This window comes from Neodiprion lecontei, chromosome 2 (assembly GCF_021901455.1).
Source record: "Neodiprion lecontei isolate iyNeoLeco1 chromosome 2, iyNeoLeco1.1, whole genome shotgun sequence".
Lineage (NCBI taxonomy): Eukaryota > Metazoa > Arthropoda > Insecta > Hymenoptera > Diprionidae > Neodiprion > Neodiprion lecontei.
The window spans coordinates 37,539,066-37,553,629 of record NC_060261.1 but is presented as its reverse complement, the minus strand read 5'-3'; the positions used below and the strand labels follow the sequence as shown (position 1 = coordinate 37,553,629).

Genomic DNA, 14,564 nt, shown 5'->3' with positions numbered 1-14,564 from the left:
GTTGCCAAGAGAACATTTGGTTTCAGCCAGGCTAGCCTCTTTGATGGCTGCGTAGAATCGATGGAGACAGGCAGAGGTCAGAGAAAATAGCGGACTGTGTGAAGTAAGGCGAAAGAATTTTTGAATGACGAAACTTTGCGAGTAGTACGCTCCTTGAGTATCCGCGATACCAAGGCGCGAATTTTCGCGTATCTTGCCGAGTACTCGTTGGGCTGTAAATCGTGTGGAAAAGGAGCGCCTCATGAGAACGTCTAAGAGGAGCTGGGGAGATGTTGTTGGATACGAAATGGATTTCTCTCTGACCTTTCGAGCGAAACTTTTTCCTCCTCGTCGTTACATTCGCGTGGGTGTTTGTCTCCGTGGGGGAGAATTTGTTGTTCTTCTTTTTCTTTTTTATTTTCCTCTCGGTTCGCCTGCTCGAAAGGATATATATTTTTTTATTGCTTACTCGAAATTTTATAAATACGCTCGAAGACTAATCTGATACTCAAAGTTTATTTTCAATTGAGTATATAATCATGTAGTGTATGCATAAAAGTCCGATCAATACTTTCGTTCGAAGGATTTTTTACTGGCCAGAGAACGAAACTGCGTGAAAAAAGGTCGAGCCATGCTTGCATATAAGCGGTGGACGATGAAATTATGGAAAAATGATATTCGAAATCTATGTAAATACCGCGAAGATCCGAATATTCAGCTGTACTGCAGCTGCGCAAATAATATGTGTATCATGGAATTTCGTATTTGACGACACACGTGATGTAGTCATTGTTGAATGAATTTAAAACTGAGGAAAGATATGACGTAGGTACTTAGATAAATATACAATTATGTAAATCTAGAAGAGAAGAATGAAAAGAAAAAAAAAAGAAAAAAAGAAAACGATTAATGACCTAATGAACAAACGTGATTATGCAATTATTGTTCGTAAACAGAAGAATACAAGTATTTAATATACTCAACCCGTGTTTTTATTCCATTGCATTCCAATTCACATAATGCGTACATGATAGAATCGGAGCACCTTTGTGGGATGATTAAAAAAAATTACATCTCTGTCCGACGTTTCTACTTATCTGTTATTCAAGTCTCTGTTTCGATCGGGCTTTGCATCGTGTTATCTGTGAGAAAGGTGGGCGGTAAAACCTTGACGTAGGTGGTTTCCGACAAGCGGGCTCGATCGAAGACTCCTCGATCTTTTTTCGACCATCCTTCAATATCGACCCCACCCGTATATCCTCGAATGGCTCGGGTGCGAAACGGTCTCAGAGACGGATGTTTCCCGTGGCGTGAATACGTCATCTTTGACAACCATTGCCGTTGCCGTTGCGCAGTGTAACGAATCTGACGTAAGTACACCTGCAACTGCCTGCAACTGTGAACCAACAACGAACTTAGCCTTTGGTCGTTTCCTTTTGAACAGGAGACTTCACGAATGTTCATAAATTGCCCCACAACATTCCAACGCTTATAGTCGGCGTGATTATTTATTCGAACGCAATGCAGCCATGTCCATCAGCTTTCATATCGGACACTTTGCCTTCTGATACGGCACAGATTACACGGCACAGCCCGGGCAACGTCATCATTCGGATAGTGCGGGTAATAACTTTGCGCCGCGAGAGACACCCGCTATTTCCAACCGAGGGTCTGTTCCGGTTCTTCCTGCGAAGAGATTGCCCACACTGGCAATAGGTACACACCTACACACCTGTGACACCAGACGGCAGAGTAACGGCTCGTGTTCCGCACGCACTTCCTGAATGTGTCATTCTCAAGCGTATTCATGCATTTGCCGACCGGCGAGCCTGCCAACCATCAATCCAACCCTGAGTCAACGTGTGTACAATGCCTGGCTTCCGTTATAGACGATAAAATTGCGTATCATCGTACTATTATACGGCCGGAAATTTTTTACGACACCGGGGCTTTGCCTTGTACGCGTCAAATCCTGACCACAGGTGTGCTTTTTGAAAGTCAATTTCCCATTTCGATTTTTTCGTTTCTTTCTTTTCGAAAGCACAAAGCTGTTACGTCGTACTTGTGCCAGAAGATACTCCACCGAATCTCGGGAACGTTGTTACAGCTGTAAGAGTTCGTTGATCGTTAAACTAATTTGAGAAAGTGTTCAGTCGCGTTGCGAAAGAATGAATGGTATAACGAAACGAAGAGACGAAGTATGACAATGCGGTCGGTTTTACGCCGTGTGGCGGTACTCGTTGTGACAATTACGATCTGAAATCACCATAATAAGCGTGTGAGCAGTTTGCGGCCGCTGTCGTATTGCACTTGAGAAACTGGTGGCAGTTTGCGGAGGGCTTCGGATCATCGACATCCTGCTGGAAATTTCAACCCCCGAAAACCAGGTACGTAGATGTGCGTAGCGAGTGGGACTCGTTGAGGCGTTGCAATTGTGCTAAAACATTCGCAGTTCATAAACATCCATTCGAGTTGACGAATGGATTTCCGCTGTTTGTAGAGCGTGTTAAAAGTTATCGGCTCTGGTACGTCGCGGGGCGTTGAGGGATGTACTTGCGTCACTCTTTGACGGCAACGATTTACAAAAGCATTATCACCCACTGACCGCGGAATCGCGTACGCGGAGAATTTCGAAACGAGTTCTGCATCGGTTGTAGTAACAGTTGCGTAAATCCAATTTACAGAAAAAGTTACCGTGTAATTGCTGTGAAATTTTCTGCCCAGCGGTGAAAAGCCTTAGTCACTGGCTAACGGAAACTGGACTTTAAACGGATGGAAAATAACTCGTGCTTTACCGGAGACCCTTCAACCCCGTTTGACCCGGGATGCCGGTGTGTTAGCACACGTCGCGCAATCATTTGAATATTCATGGAATGTTGGCTGTGGGTTTCGGTCTGGATTAGGGACAGAATTGGTATCGCCGTGTCCGCCGCAAACACGCGCACGCATACTCGTTTCAAGTATCCTTCATACGTAACGTAACAGCGCGTTTTGTGCAGCGACGAGCCGGTGTTTCAATCGGGAATTGGAACGATTTTGTGGGTAAGTATACTCACGAGTGGATGGCCAACTCAAGGTTCAAGGTCAAAGATGAAGGATTACCGAGGACAGGACAGGAGATCCTTCGTATCAAACTGAGCCCGGGACCAGATTCACACGTTCTATTGATTTATTCAGTTACCCGTCATCAGGATTCGAAAAAACTTTTACGAATTATACCTGAACGCGAGATATGTTTCGTGAAAACTTTGTTGAGGGTTACCCAACTCAGGTGTATGTACCATCGAAATGACAATGGTCGTTGATTAATACCCCGCGGCGGACTTGGCTCTGATTGCATCTTTGATTAAAACTACGAGGGGTCTGTTATCAGCTCTCTGGCTATAAAAGCGTTATATCGTTACTAAGTTTAGGCACTAAGAGACGAACAGCGGACGGTACGAATCTACGAATAGAACTCGTGTTTCCAAATTACTTAAACTAAATAGATCGAGTTGTGCACTTACGGAAGTGACGCGGAAACTTTGGTCCTTGCTGATTAAACTCGCGCACTACACTGCGCTTCGAGCTCGTCAGTTATGCAAGAAATTAGCGAGGAATAAAAAGGGGAGGAAAAGTTTTACCGGAGCGTGAACCGTAACATCGTTAGCGTGGATGAATTTCTCATCATCATTTCCCGTTCAACTAATTGTCAGTGCACAAATCTATAAAATGCAAGTTGAACGCGTTATTGAGACTCCGGTACAGTAGAGGTAACGGCTCAACGATTGTTAACGCCTTATAGAGTGGAGGCGAGTGCTTTTTGGCTGTAAATTTCTTTTCTTGTACTTAGCGAAGACATTGCAGTATTTATCCGACAGCGCGTTATCTGCAATGTTTTTACACTTGTGCTATGGTGTAGGACCTTCGCGGTTTTCCGCGTTTCGCTAAAATTTTACCGACGACGACATAAAATTACCAATACATCGTACATGAAGAAGAATTGTCAAAGTTTAATTTAAAAACGACGAAATAATAAAAACCTTATTAATTGCTCGAGGTAAATGAGTGAAGGGATATTTATGAACTCGGCAGAATACACAAGTAGAATCAGATTCAGTGGAAACTTATGAAGAACCGCGAAAGATTTGAATATTTATTCAAATTTCATTCCGTGATGACAATTGAGGGAATATAATTCGCCTGCTCAATTATACCAAAAACCGAGTATCTTGAGCCGAAGGAAAATCTTCGAGGTTTTGCGCAATGAAGCGGAAATCTGTTCTTCAGAATAAGTGAGTAAACTATTTTTTCAAACTAACAGCAACGTGAAACCGTGCAGTTTTTCTTTACGTAAATGGTAAAAACGAAATGGAAAAAACGGACGCTACTTCTTGTTATCAAAAATTGCGCGACTGTTATCTATACGACTAGGGTTAACAGACAAAGCTCCGCGCTGATCACACCAGCATATTTATAATCAACCGCAGCAAGAGCTCATCCTCGCCAAGGGGTGGCTCGACAAGGTGCGCCGTACAAGCAAATAAATGGGTTTAAATAATCCAGATTCTATTACAGGCGAAGAGGGTGCGGTCGGAGATGACGTGACTCTGCACACTACACGGTGTGGTGAACGCCCGACTGGATGTATATGAGAGCTTGGAGCTGAGGTAAGCTCGAATTTCTGAAATGCGCCGAATTTCTTGGTACAGAATTTGCGTTGGTTTGAGAAGTTTTTCGTCTCCCCTTGACGAAATTCGTTCATCATTGGATCACCTGCAATTAATTCGCAACAGTATTGATGAAAGGAAATATTTCGTTTTCTTTATAAAAAATGGATTGATAGCTATCAATTTAGTTACCGGGTGGTTGAGAAATCCCTTCCACCAGAATCGCAAACATTTGATTTGATTGTTTATTCGCACGGAAAGTCGGGGTGGTTGATTGAGAGCAAACTCTTTGGTTGCTTGTACATTCGCCAATTCTTTTGATTCGCTGAACTGACCGAATGTAGCTCAAAACTCTATGATGAAAATCCGTTCCCTCTTTCCTTTATTTAACATTCTCACAAAATCAATGATCAACGCGGCGCTGAGACAAGCTGCTGGTAAAAATCACGTAGTGACGAACAATGTCGGTTTTTTTTCTGAATTTTTTGCGTAACGGCACTGGAGGATCTCAGAGGGAGCTTGGCATGCGAAGCCGCTCTGAAAAGCGATAAAATAAATTGCGAGGTGATTTTACTGGGTACATCAGCGTTTGTTTCCAGATTATATAAGATGGAGAATTCGAACGACTCTTGAATATATGAATTTTGTATTCCAGTTGTAAACTGGGGCCGAAATATAAGCGTCGAGAACACAAGTTCAGCTAGCAATTTATTGCTGAATAGGAAGACTGCTTCGTCTAGAATTTGATCGATCATTCAATCGCGTAACCGAACATTTCCTTAATCGTGCAGTGTTCGAATTGTCGGTCAGAGTATATATTTTCCGTCATGAAAGTCCCGACCTGGTTTCTCCTTCGAGAAATGGGAATATCTCGAACAGTTGTGTATACGATCTAATAATAGCTGATATACCGGGTGTAACGCTTTGGGATGTTCGGAATCTTAGGCACTGACGTCATCGTTGACCCAGGCGCAAAGGCCGTGGCATATGCATACAGAGGTTCGGCGTTGCGTCTCGATGCGGAATTCTGTGGCTGCATTTCAGAAGGGCGCAACTGAGCGCTTAAAGGTAGAACTTGTGCCCTGTATCCACCGAATTCAATTATCAAACGCCGGTGATCCATGTCTCGCTGAAAATATTGTATGTGCCTAGTCCGATTCTAGTGTGTTCTGGGTTATTGAATGCTAATCGCGATTCACTTCAACAGGCATGGATATAACGCGAGAATATTCCCGCTTGAATTTATACAATGGTAATTTTACTATGCCTGTATCGGGTGGTCGAGAATCGTTTCTACGAATCATTGCGAATAAGTAAATGTTATTTATGTAAGACTATGACCAATGTTTGGCTTGATCGCGGTTATCTGTATGCTTAAGTGATATGTTACGTTTATTTTTACTCTTCTTTCAACGTTATCGATGTATTCGGTTAAAAATTCAAACGATAAATACTGTTACTGCTCGAAATTCCTTGGTTGCTGACTGGTTTAATTAAGTATTATTTTCATGCAGCACACGCTACAACCAAGTAACAGAATGGCGCGTCTAGACCATCACATTGTGTTTCAGTTGTACGACAGCAAACAATATGATTGAAATAGTTCACGGACGGAACTGAGAATAAAAATGTTTTTAGAGTATTCGGGCATAGCGTACAGTAGTAGAAGCGCCTTGACACGCATCCGTCGAAAGATCGTTGAAATTGTTAACCGCAAATGCGCAAATTTTATTTCCCCTTTCTTTTATTTTTTTCTTCATCAATTTGAAAATAACACTTTCCTTGTTATTCGAAAGGACTGGTCGCCGTCACGTAATCCAAATGTAAGTACGAAGATATCAAATCGTACAAAATTTCATACGGACTCTGGCAAAGAATCGGTGTAACAAATTTTTGCATATAAACATCTGGCGTCCATTGTTCGAACTCCAGGATCAGAAGTTTAATTAACGTAACGTAGGGCTCTGTATATCATCACGCGTATCATACTCTGTACTGGAACGCATCACAGTTTCATAAACGGTACATACGTAATACCATAGGAGCCATGTGCGGTTATGTAGAACGGGCGAAAAGTCATATCACGGTTTTTTTACGATTAGGTACGTGATCTTGGAAGTGTATATTTCAAACGAAACGATCCAGCCCCCTGGTCCAAAGTTATAAATAACTTGCGAAATGTGGCAGATTTTTGTTAATTCGCACACTTATTATACCGTTAGGCATGTAATTTAGTCGTGCGATGAACCACCATAGATATTCAACCAATTCATCAAAGATACGTTATTTGAATCCGATGTTTTCAGCCTAGTTGGTGACTAATTTTCTTTATGCCAAATTTATCATTCACTTCACCCAAGGCACGTTTCATCAACGTGTTGTTTATCGCTGATTCCGAACGCGTGTCTCAATCGCCTTTACTCGCTGTCAGCAACGCGATAACGCAATTCAAACAATGCTTTATCACTTGGAATCCAGTATTCATAAGTTCCTTTTCCCGAGGTAACATTGTAACGAAGAGGACCTTTAAGCCTGAATCACCCGGACCGTCAGACTGCTCTGGACCGATCAAGACGCGAACTTCGCAGTTGACCTTCAAATCCGCGCGTGCAGATCTGCGAATTCGGCCTCTCATGTTCAGGGTCAATTTTTCGTTCTGGCACCCGAACGAACCAAACGAACGGCTGTAGCGGGAACAGCCGATTCGTAAGTCGCAACGTATCTCGGGATTGGAGCCTGTCTGATTGTGAGCACCCACTGCGACGTAAATAAGTGGGGAATAAGAGTCGTCGATGCGATGCATCGGTCGTACGGCGATAGAATCCGAAGGAGGAAAACGAACGCGCTGAAATAGTCGTCGCTATAGGTCAGAGCGGCCGGAGCGAATTGCCGAAATCTTTTTCTCGCTTCGCGGAATCCTAATCCTTCGATATTCTCTCGGCTACAGTGGGATGCGTTCAGACACGGCGAATGCTAAAGATAGTGTAACGCGCTCTGTCTGTCTCTCGCTTTCGTTTATCGCACTCTCTTTTTTACCGATCGCGAGTGGGAGTGTCCACGTGCTGTTTTTGCACGAAGCGTAGAAGTTGCCTGACCGTCAGTGAGCCAGTTTCGCAGCTCAGCCGGCGCCGTCAAATCTTCTTCGCGATACTCTGCCATTCAAGTGCGATGATTACTGGTCGTGTTCGGTTTGCAAATGAATGCTGAACATCACCGTCGGATTTTAATGTTGTTTTACTCCTTTGGATGGCGTGACAATCGGTAGAAAGAATTGTTTCTCCGGAATTTACGCTCGCTTGACATTAGCGGAAGTGTTAATCAGTGCATTCAGATATGAGAAAAAAAAGGTCGGGATATTGTGGTTCGTGCAGCTCGCGGGCAGTTGTTCGATTCTTCCACGTTCGCTGCGGGTCATTATGTTTTTCCTCGTTCCAGTGTGCGGAAATGTTTTTTGTGCTAATGAATCGTCTCGAGTTTAACACATTCACCATCAATTCTGCTACGGCCAAATTCATTCTTCCAGAAAAGTAAGGTAAGATATTATCGTAGATTTATAGGTATAGTTACAGATTTACTACTACTTGTGGAAAGTTTCAAATACCGGAAATATGAATTATCTATTCGGTTTTATTTCGATGTACGGGTGTCAGAGTTAATGAAGCTACTACAGACCTCAATGTCACCAGAAAACTTTAATTTTAAAACTGGTGTGCGGACATTTAAAAAAATAGGTTTCCTGTTATAAAGCTCGTGAGGTTTCATTTCTTGACTTCACACCGGTTTACCTCCTAAACACCAATTTCTCGCAGGATTAAAATATGATAATCGTTGGTTCATTTTCAACCCTCAATATGTTTTCGGCCGTCACCGTTTGCATTAGAAGCTTTCCGATCGATTTACCCGATAATCTCCGTCTTATAATTTTTCGTGCTCCCCACTTAAGTCTGAGGTAAAAATAAGTTTGAGTTGAAAAATTGAACAGGTTCCAAAAAGTGTTGCGCTTACATATTTAGTTTTCAAATTTTATTCGTGTCGCTGATATTCACGTTCGAGTTTGGAAGTTCGCAGTTCAAAATGTAGACGCAGTTTTCAAAACGTCATACGATGACCGTAAGACTCGATTGCCGATGATTTTTTAGGTAACGGGTTTCGAAATTGTACCGAAAAAAATCAAGGGGGTGAGATACCTTTATCGGTTATGAAAAATCGTAAACTTTTTTCTGTTCATAAAATGATAGCTAAACATATTAAGAATTCTATATCGAATACCCAGTTCGAAATTACAAGTACTTTCGATGTTATTGTGAATGATCGTCAAAAGTGTTCCGGCCGACAGCGGAGCATGCCCCGTTCTATAATCCGTCTTTTTCACAATCGGATCTGTTATGTTTTGTAGCAAAGCACTGGCGGAGCGTGGGTTTCAGTCGCCCGGGGCGTAAGCCAAATTCGCCAGCCCCTTGTTTAGGTATTTAAATCCAAAACGACCCGAAATTTACAGAAATTCTAAAGAACTTTTCGGCAAGAATAAATTCGTTATTGTGCATTTTACAGGATGCAAATAAAGAAGTCGTGTACGTATGATTTATGATATAATAAACACGTAGAATTATGGCAACCGGTTAGTACAGACGGTTTTGCCAGTCGCTGGAGCGAGCGAGATGACTAAAAAAAATAATATGAAATATTACTCCAAGCTGCGCTACTGAAGCAAAGCGGATGTTTTGAAAGAAGGATTCGTGAAAAAGTTCTCGGAAGGACTGATTATACTTTTTCAGTGACCGTTTTCGTCACCCGAGGGTCGCAATGAAATTTTAAGCCCGCTTTCCTTAAAACTCCACTTTCAGAACTGGTTTTTTTTCTGGCGTCACAGATAGCTAAAAAACGAAACAACTGATATCGACAAAATTGGATGCAGATTTTCCGTACTCTACTGTCTAAAATACGAACCTAAATGTTTTCAAAATCGAACAAAGGAAAGCATTTTTTTACTGTCACATACATCCACTTGTGAAATTCTCTTAACTATTTTATTACACACGACATTTTTTATTCCTGTTATTTTGCCAAGGTACAAACAGGTATCTTTAAATAATACTGACAATATAACTTCATGGAGATAAATATTTCATCAATAATTTATTTTTCGTGATCGTTCATTGTTAGTTTTTTTTATATTTAATTAAATGAACATTCACACATACATCTACGGAGACAAAATCCAAACAGTCCCTCTTGGAAAAGCATTAAATGTTTTATTTTTATCAGTTATGTTAAGCGGAGAATGTGACGTTTTGATTGTTCTTGTTTTCGTTACGAAGAAAGAAATATGAGAACGAAATTGTCGATCAATTCAACTTTCATTGTTTATTGTTGATTCGATGCGAGATCAGATGAAAATTGACCACGATGATCGAAGATGGTCATCGATGTCTCCCTCGTGGTGACTGATATTCGTCGATTAAATGTGGTCTTGTATCTTCTGCGTAGTATCAAAGGTCGATGACTTTTTTTAATTTCATTTTCGTAGCTAACCACTTAAGGTCATGAAACCTTAAATATGTGGCCCCAAGCGCGCCGGTGCTGTAATTGCCAAAAATCGCGAAATACCGTCATAAAGTAATTAATGCTTTTTGGTGTCCCAGGTGAATATTTACTTTTGAAAGCATGGGTTTCAAGTATTTTTAAGGTCAATGAATCCGATTATGATAACGAATAAAAATTTACCGTGCATTCATAAATGCATTCAAATAGCGTCATAGAACAAACTATCACCTTTTTTCTTTCGGATGAATTTTACTTTTCATAAATATTTTGCGATCGGCCGTTTTCGAGATCATCGTGGAAGTTTGTCGAACAGACCAACGGACTGTTCCTTTTGCATGGCGATGAAAAGTGTCGCGATCAAACGGTTTCTCCGGCTAGTTTCAGAAGAAACAGTTCTCCTGCGTGACAACAAAATAATCAGTGGAAGATGTTTTCGAGCATTCTTTGTAAAAAATTCGAGTAAAAAATAAGCAGTGAAGTACAAAATATTGTAAGCGCAAAAATTTTTGGAGACCCGAAGCCTAATGTGTATAACGTACCTGTGTATATGTGCACGTGGAGACTTATTCTTCTCAAAGTTACGCATAATGTAAATTGGGAGTATCGTGTAACTAAATTTATTTAAGAATCGTTTCCTCGGCAAAAATAATATTGCAGATTTTTCTTGTATTCACCCTTCTACGCTGATCTTTGCACGAGTCGATAGGGAGAAAAAACTTATCGGTAAATTCTTATTTCCGGTAAATTTAGTTGTCCTGGTTACGCTGAATGCATAAAATTTCATCCTGAATGAATTTCAGCTCCGGTGTGATGACAGGGCATCGCTACAACCTTTGTATAAATGGAAGACCATCTTCCAAGAGGATATTTGTCACGGTCTGCTTCATAATGTGTCCGATCTGTACAATATTGTTACTGAACGTTCACACTCCTGACTTCAAACAGTATACTTCAAGTACGAATTTATCGCCGGCTTACTATTTGACAAACACTGTAAACTCGCCCTTGTCTACCAAGGATGATTTTCCCGTCACTCACCCGTCCAACGACGAAACAACGTTGATCAACTTGACGAACTTCCAGTTCACGATTAACCACGATCCCTGCAAGAACAGCCAGCCCTTGATAGTGGGTTTAATTCATTCCGCCCCAAAGAATTACGCGAAGAGAATGACTATCCGCGAGACGTGGGGAAACAAGGTTCACGGAATCACGGTACTTTTCTTCGTCGGTATGACGTCTGACTTGCAAAGCAAGCTGGAGGAAGAGGACAAGACTTACGGAGACATCGTTCAAGGGAATTTTGTGGACTCTTACAGAAACTTGACCTATAAACATGTGATGTTGCTCAAATGGGCCAAGTACCACTGTCCGAGTAAGTGAGGCTTTAAGGCTCACTCTCGCATCGACGCCATACTAAAAAGTTACAAATTTTCACAAAGCTTGCGCTTCGCAGAATACTTGTTATCACCCACGGCAGCTTGCCGGCATTGAGTGAAATATCATCGCGTTTACTGCAAACTCATTAACTGCTTCATTAGATAATTCACGTAAACAAATTCTATTCACTTGGGCTGAAATAGTTGGATCGCATAGTTGTTGTTTTTCGTTTTCGCCAATGTACAAGGATCTAAAGTAATTAGATGATTTTTATTTTTCAGACGTCAAATACGTGCTCAAGCTGGATGACGACGTCGTCGTTAATACACCCGCAATGCTTGGGTTCATGGCTCGCAACATGTCACTTTGGGGTACGAATCGAGTGATGCATTGCAGCCCGGCATCGTGCAGAACGCCGCAGCGCAAAGCTGGCTTGAAATGGATGGTCACGCAGGATGAATATCCTGAAAAAATGTACCCCGCATACTGTTTGGGCTGGGTGATAATATACACGATAGATACTGCCATTCTTTTGTACGAAGAGGCGCAGCGTACTCCTTACTTTTGGATAGACGACGTGCACGTAACCGGCATTGTCGCAAATAAGGTCAACTTAACTTATACGTTACTGAACTCGCAAATTCTGAGGCATAAAAGGCTCGCAGACTTCATCAAGTCTCCGAAGGCTACGGTTGACTTCCTGATCGCTGGACCGGAATTGAGCGAGGCTGATTCGAGGGCACTGTGGAAGGCGATCGTCTCCACTCTGACCTAGGTCCACGTGTTGTAGTGCTCCTGTAAACATTGACGAGGAGTTACAGTGATATTCAGCGTATATTGGTTTACAGTGACATTACCGGAAATGGAATCCGCCTGATCTAATATTAATCTGAAATTGAATTTCTTCTGTCTGTGATCGTGGCCTTAGGTTCAGAGGTACCAATTTTGATAGATAGATATAACCGCGCAGAGGTCGAAAGTAATAAAATTGTGCTGTGGTAAGTGACGAGAGAAATATTTCACCGTTTTAATTTGAAGTCTAAAATATTTAATTCAGTATCTTCGGTGTGAAGATGTTTGTATTATACTTAATTTCTCAGGTTTATATTCAAATACAAATCAGTGACAATTGTTTATACCCTAAGTAACACCGTAGCATTTCATCATTTAAAATATTGTACTTTTCAATTTCGAACATTATTGTGCTGCACTAGGCTTTATGCGCGTAGCGAAAGATCTACGACTGACCTATAACTTTGTAAATCCTTGACCAACAATCGACGAAACTCACCTCAATCACCCAGATATTGGTGAACTAGAATCGAAGTTTTTCCGGCTTACCCAACTCAAGGCTCGGATGTATCGTGGGTGTGACAATTGTTGCCAATCAATACTTTGGCGCGACTAGTAATTACGTCTGTGATCATAACGAAAATGAATCCCCCGTCACCTCCGTAACTGAAAGTTTGTTATGTATTTGAAAATCAACGGTAAATTGTGCCGGACCCTGAATAGAACTTGTACTTTGAATTTACAACTAAGATTAAGCAAATTCCGTTGTGTACCTTCCAAGTGCCGTGAAAGCTTTGTTTCTACCCGGTTAACTTACCTTGATCTGATTAACTTCGAGCACAATGCTATTTGAAGCCATAAATTATGCAAGAAAAACACGCAAAAAGAAGAAAAAATACTCAACTTCACCGGAGTGATTGTAACATCGTTAGCGTGGATGAGTTACTCATCATTTTTTCGCGTTGGGCTACCTTGGGCACGAACGTACAAGGTGAGGATTGAACGTGTTATTGAGACTAGTGAGGTAGAATGCCTCAAGAGGTCGGCAACTGGGATGTTTAACTTATTCGCTCGACCGTTGATTCGTCCAAAGCTTGTTCTTCGTCCCAAAGTACATCGTGCTACCAAGCTGTGCTAAATCCAATAAAAATACTGAATGTGGGAGGCGAATAAGGTGGAAGAGTAAGGTAAGTAAGATAAGACTTCTGCAGAATCTGTGTACGTATTTTATCAGTCCGCTTCGCATCATTATCAATCTCAAAACCGTAACAAGACAAATTATCTGGAACAATTGCACTATATTTGAAATATTTTTTTCCGCAGCTACGTGCTCGCTCATAAATCGCGGATGCAGCTGTGTGGAGTTTTTTAATCAACGAGTGATAAGTTGGTGTAAATTGTTTCATAGAATGCGTTTCACTTCTATCAAGTTGAATCCAGTGTGCTGTGTAATGCGTCATGGGAAACTTATAATTACTTATCGTCAGAGGTCAGATCATTACTCAGAACTGAGATATCGTGCGATTCGTTTTACTCGGAAATTCGTAAATTTCGGTGCTACAGAGAGCATTAAAATGTCAACAAACTTTAGAGAACGTCATCGAGTTCGTGATCATGTCGCTTTGAACCAATCCCGGGAAAAAATTATGGTATTACTAACTGGCCATTAGAGTGTCAGGTTATCACAGCGAATATTCCGTTAAACACTCGGGAGCCTTATCTGAACTTTAATAGAAATACTGGGTTGTAATATCAACTGCTATCTGGTTAATACACTGGTATCAAACAGGTTTAATATATGTACGTCAGTCAATTTTCTGGACGTGCTTTTTGAATGAGTAAATAACAGTGATAAAACGGTAATAATAAGAGATTCTTGCTTGGCTTCAACCACCGAGAAAAATCTATCGACAAAGTCGCATTTTCGATGAAAACAGCTCTTTCTATCAGATTGAACGACCAGCTCCTTTTTTTTTTTCTATCCAAATTCTAGGATCCATCGCTACGATGCGACGACATGTTCGCCCACCGTCATGGATATTTATTCTCGCCGTCACTCTAGCAATATCCGTGCGTTCTTTTCTCGGGTCACTTAACAGATGCTTGCATCCCTTGAGACCGGTGCTTGTCATAGATTCGCAACCGAGTTACAAGACGGTGTCATCCGAAAAGACGTCCTCGTCTGGTATCGACCTCCCGCCCACTGACGAGACGACCTTG

General features: G+C 41.5%; 1 protein-coding gene across 2 annotated transcripts; it reads left to right on the top strand.

The window, feature by feature from the left end:
* Positions 1-7,466: 7,466 nt before the first annotated feature.
* On the top strand, positions 7,467-12,696 carry LOC107216473 (beta-1,3-galactosyltransferase 5). Of its 2 annotated transcripts, none has more exons than XM_046730033.1 (3): positions 7,467-8,155; positions 10,973-11,547; positions 11,834-12,696. In XM_046730033.1, the coding sequence occupies exons 1-3, from the start codon at positions 7,962-7,964 to the stop codon at positions 12,325-12,327; spliced, it is 1,263 nt and encodes a 420-aa protein (XP_046585989.1). In that variant the 5' UTR covers positions 7,467-7,961; the 3' UTR covers positions 12,328-12,696. The 2 variants fall into 2 exon arrangements, with proteins under 2 accessions (XP_046585989.1, XP_015509155.2); XM_015653669.2 differs by having other exon boundaries at positions 7,471-8,160.
* Positions 12,697-14,564: the final 1,868 nt, after the last annotated feature.

What these genes read in the sequence shown, in the direction of transcription:
- LOC107216473 (XM_046730033.1), top strand. Translation starts at nt 7,962, where the DNA reads ATGAGAAAAAAAAGGTCGGGATATTGTGGTTCGTGCAGCTCGCGGGCA. An exon ending in AAATTCATTCTTCCAGAAAA is followed by an intron (nt 8,156 to 10,972) that starts GTAAGGTAAGAT and finishes AATGAATTTCAG; the next exon opens with CTCCGGTGTGATGACAGGGC. An exon ending in GGCCAAGTACCACTGTCCGA is followed by an intron (nt 11,548 to 11,833) that starts GTAAGTGAGGCT and finishes TTTATTTTTCAG; the next exon opens with ACGTCAAATACGTGCTCAAG.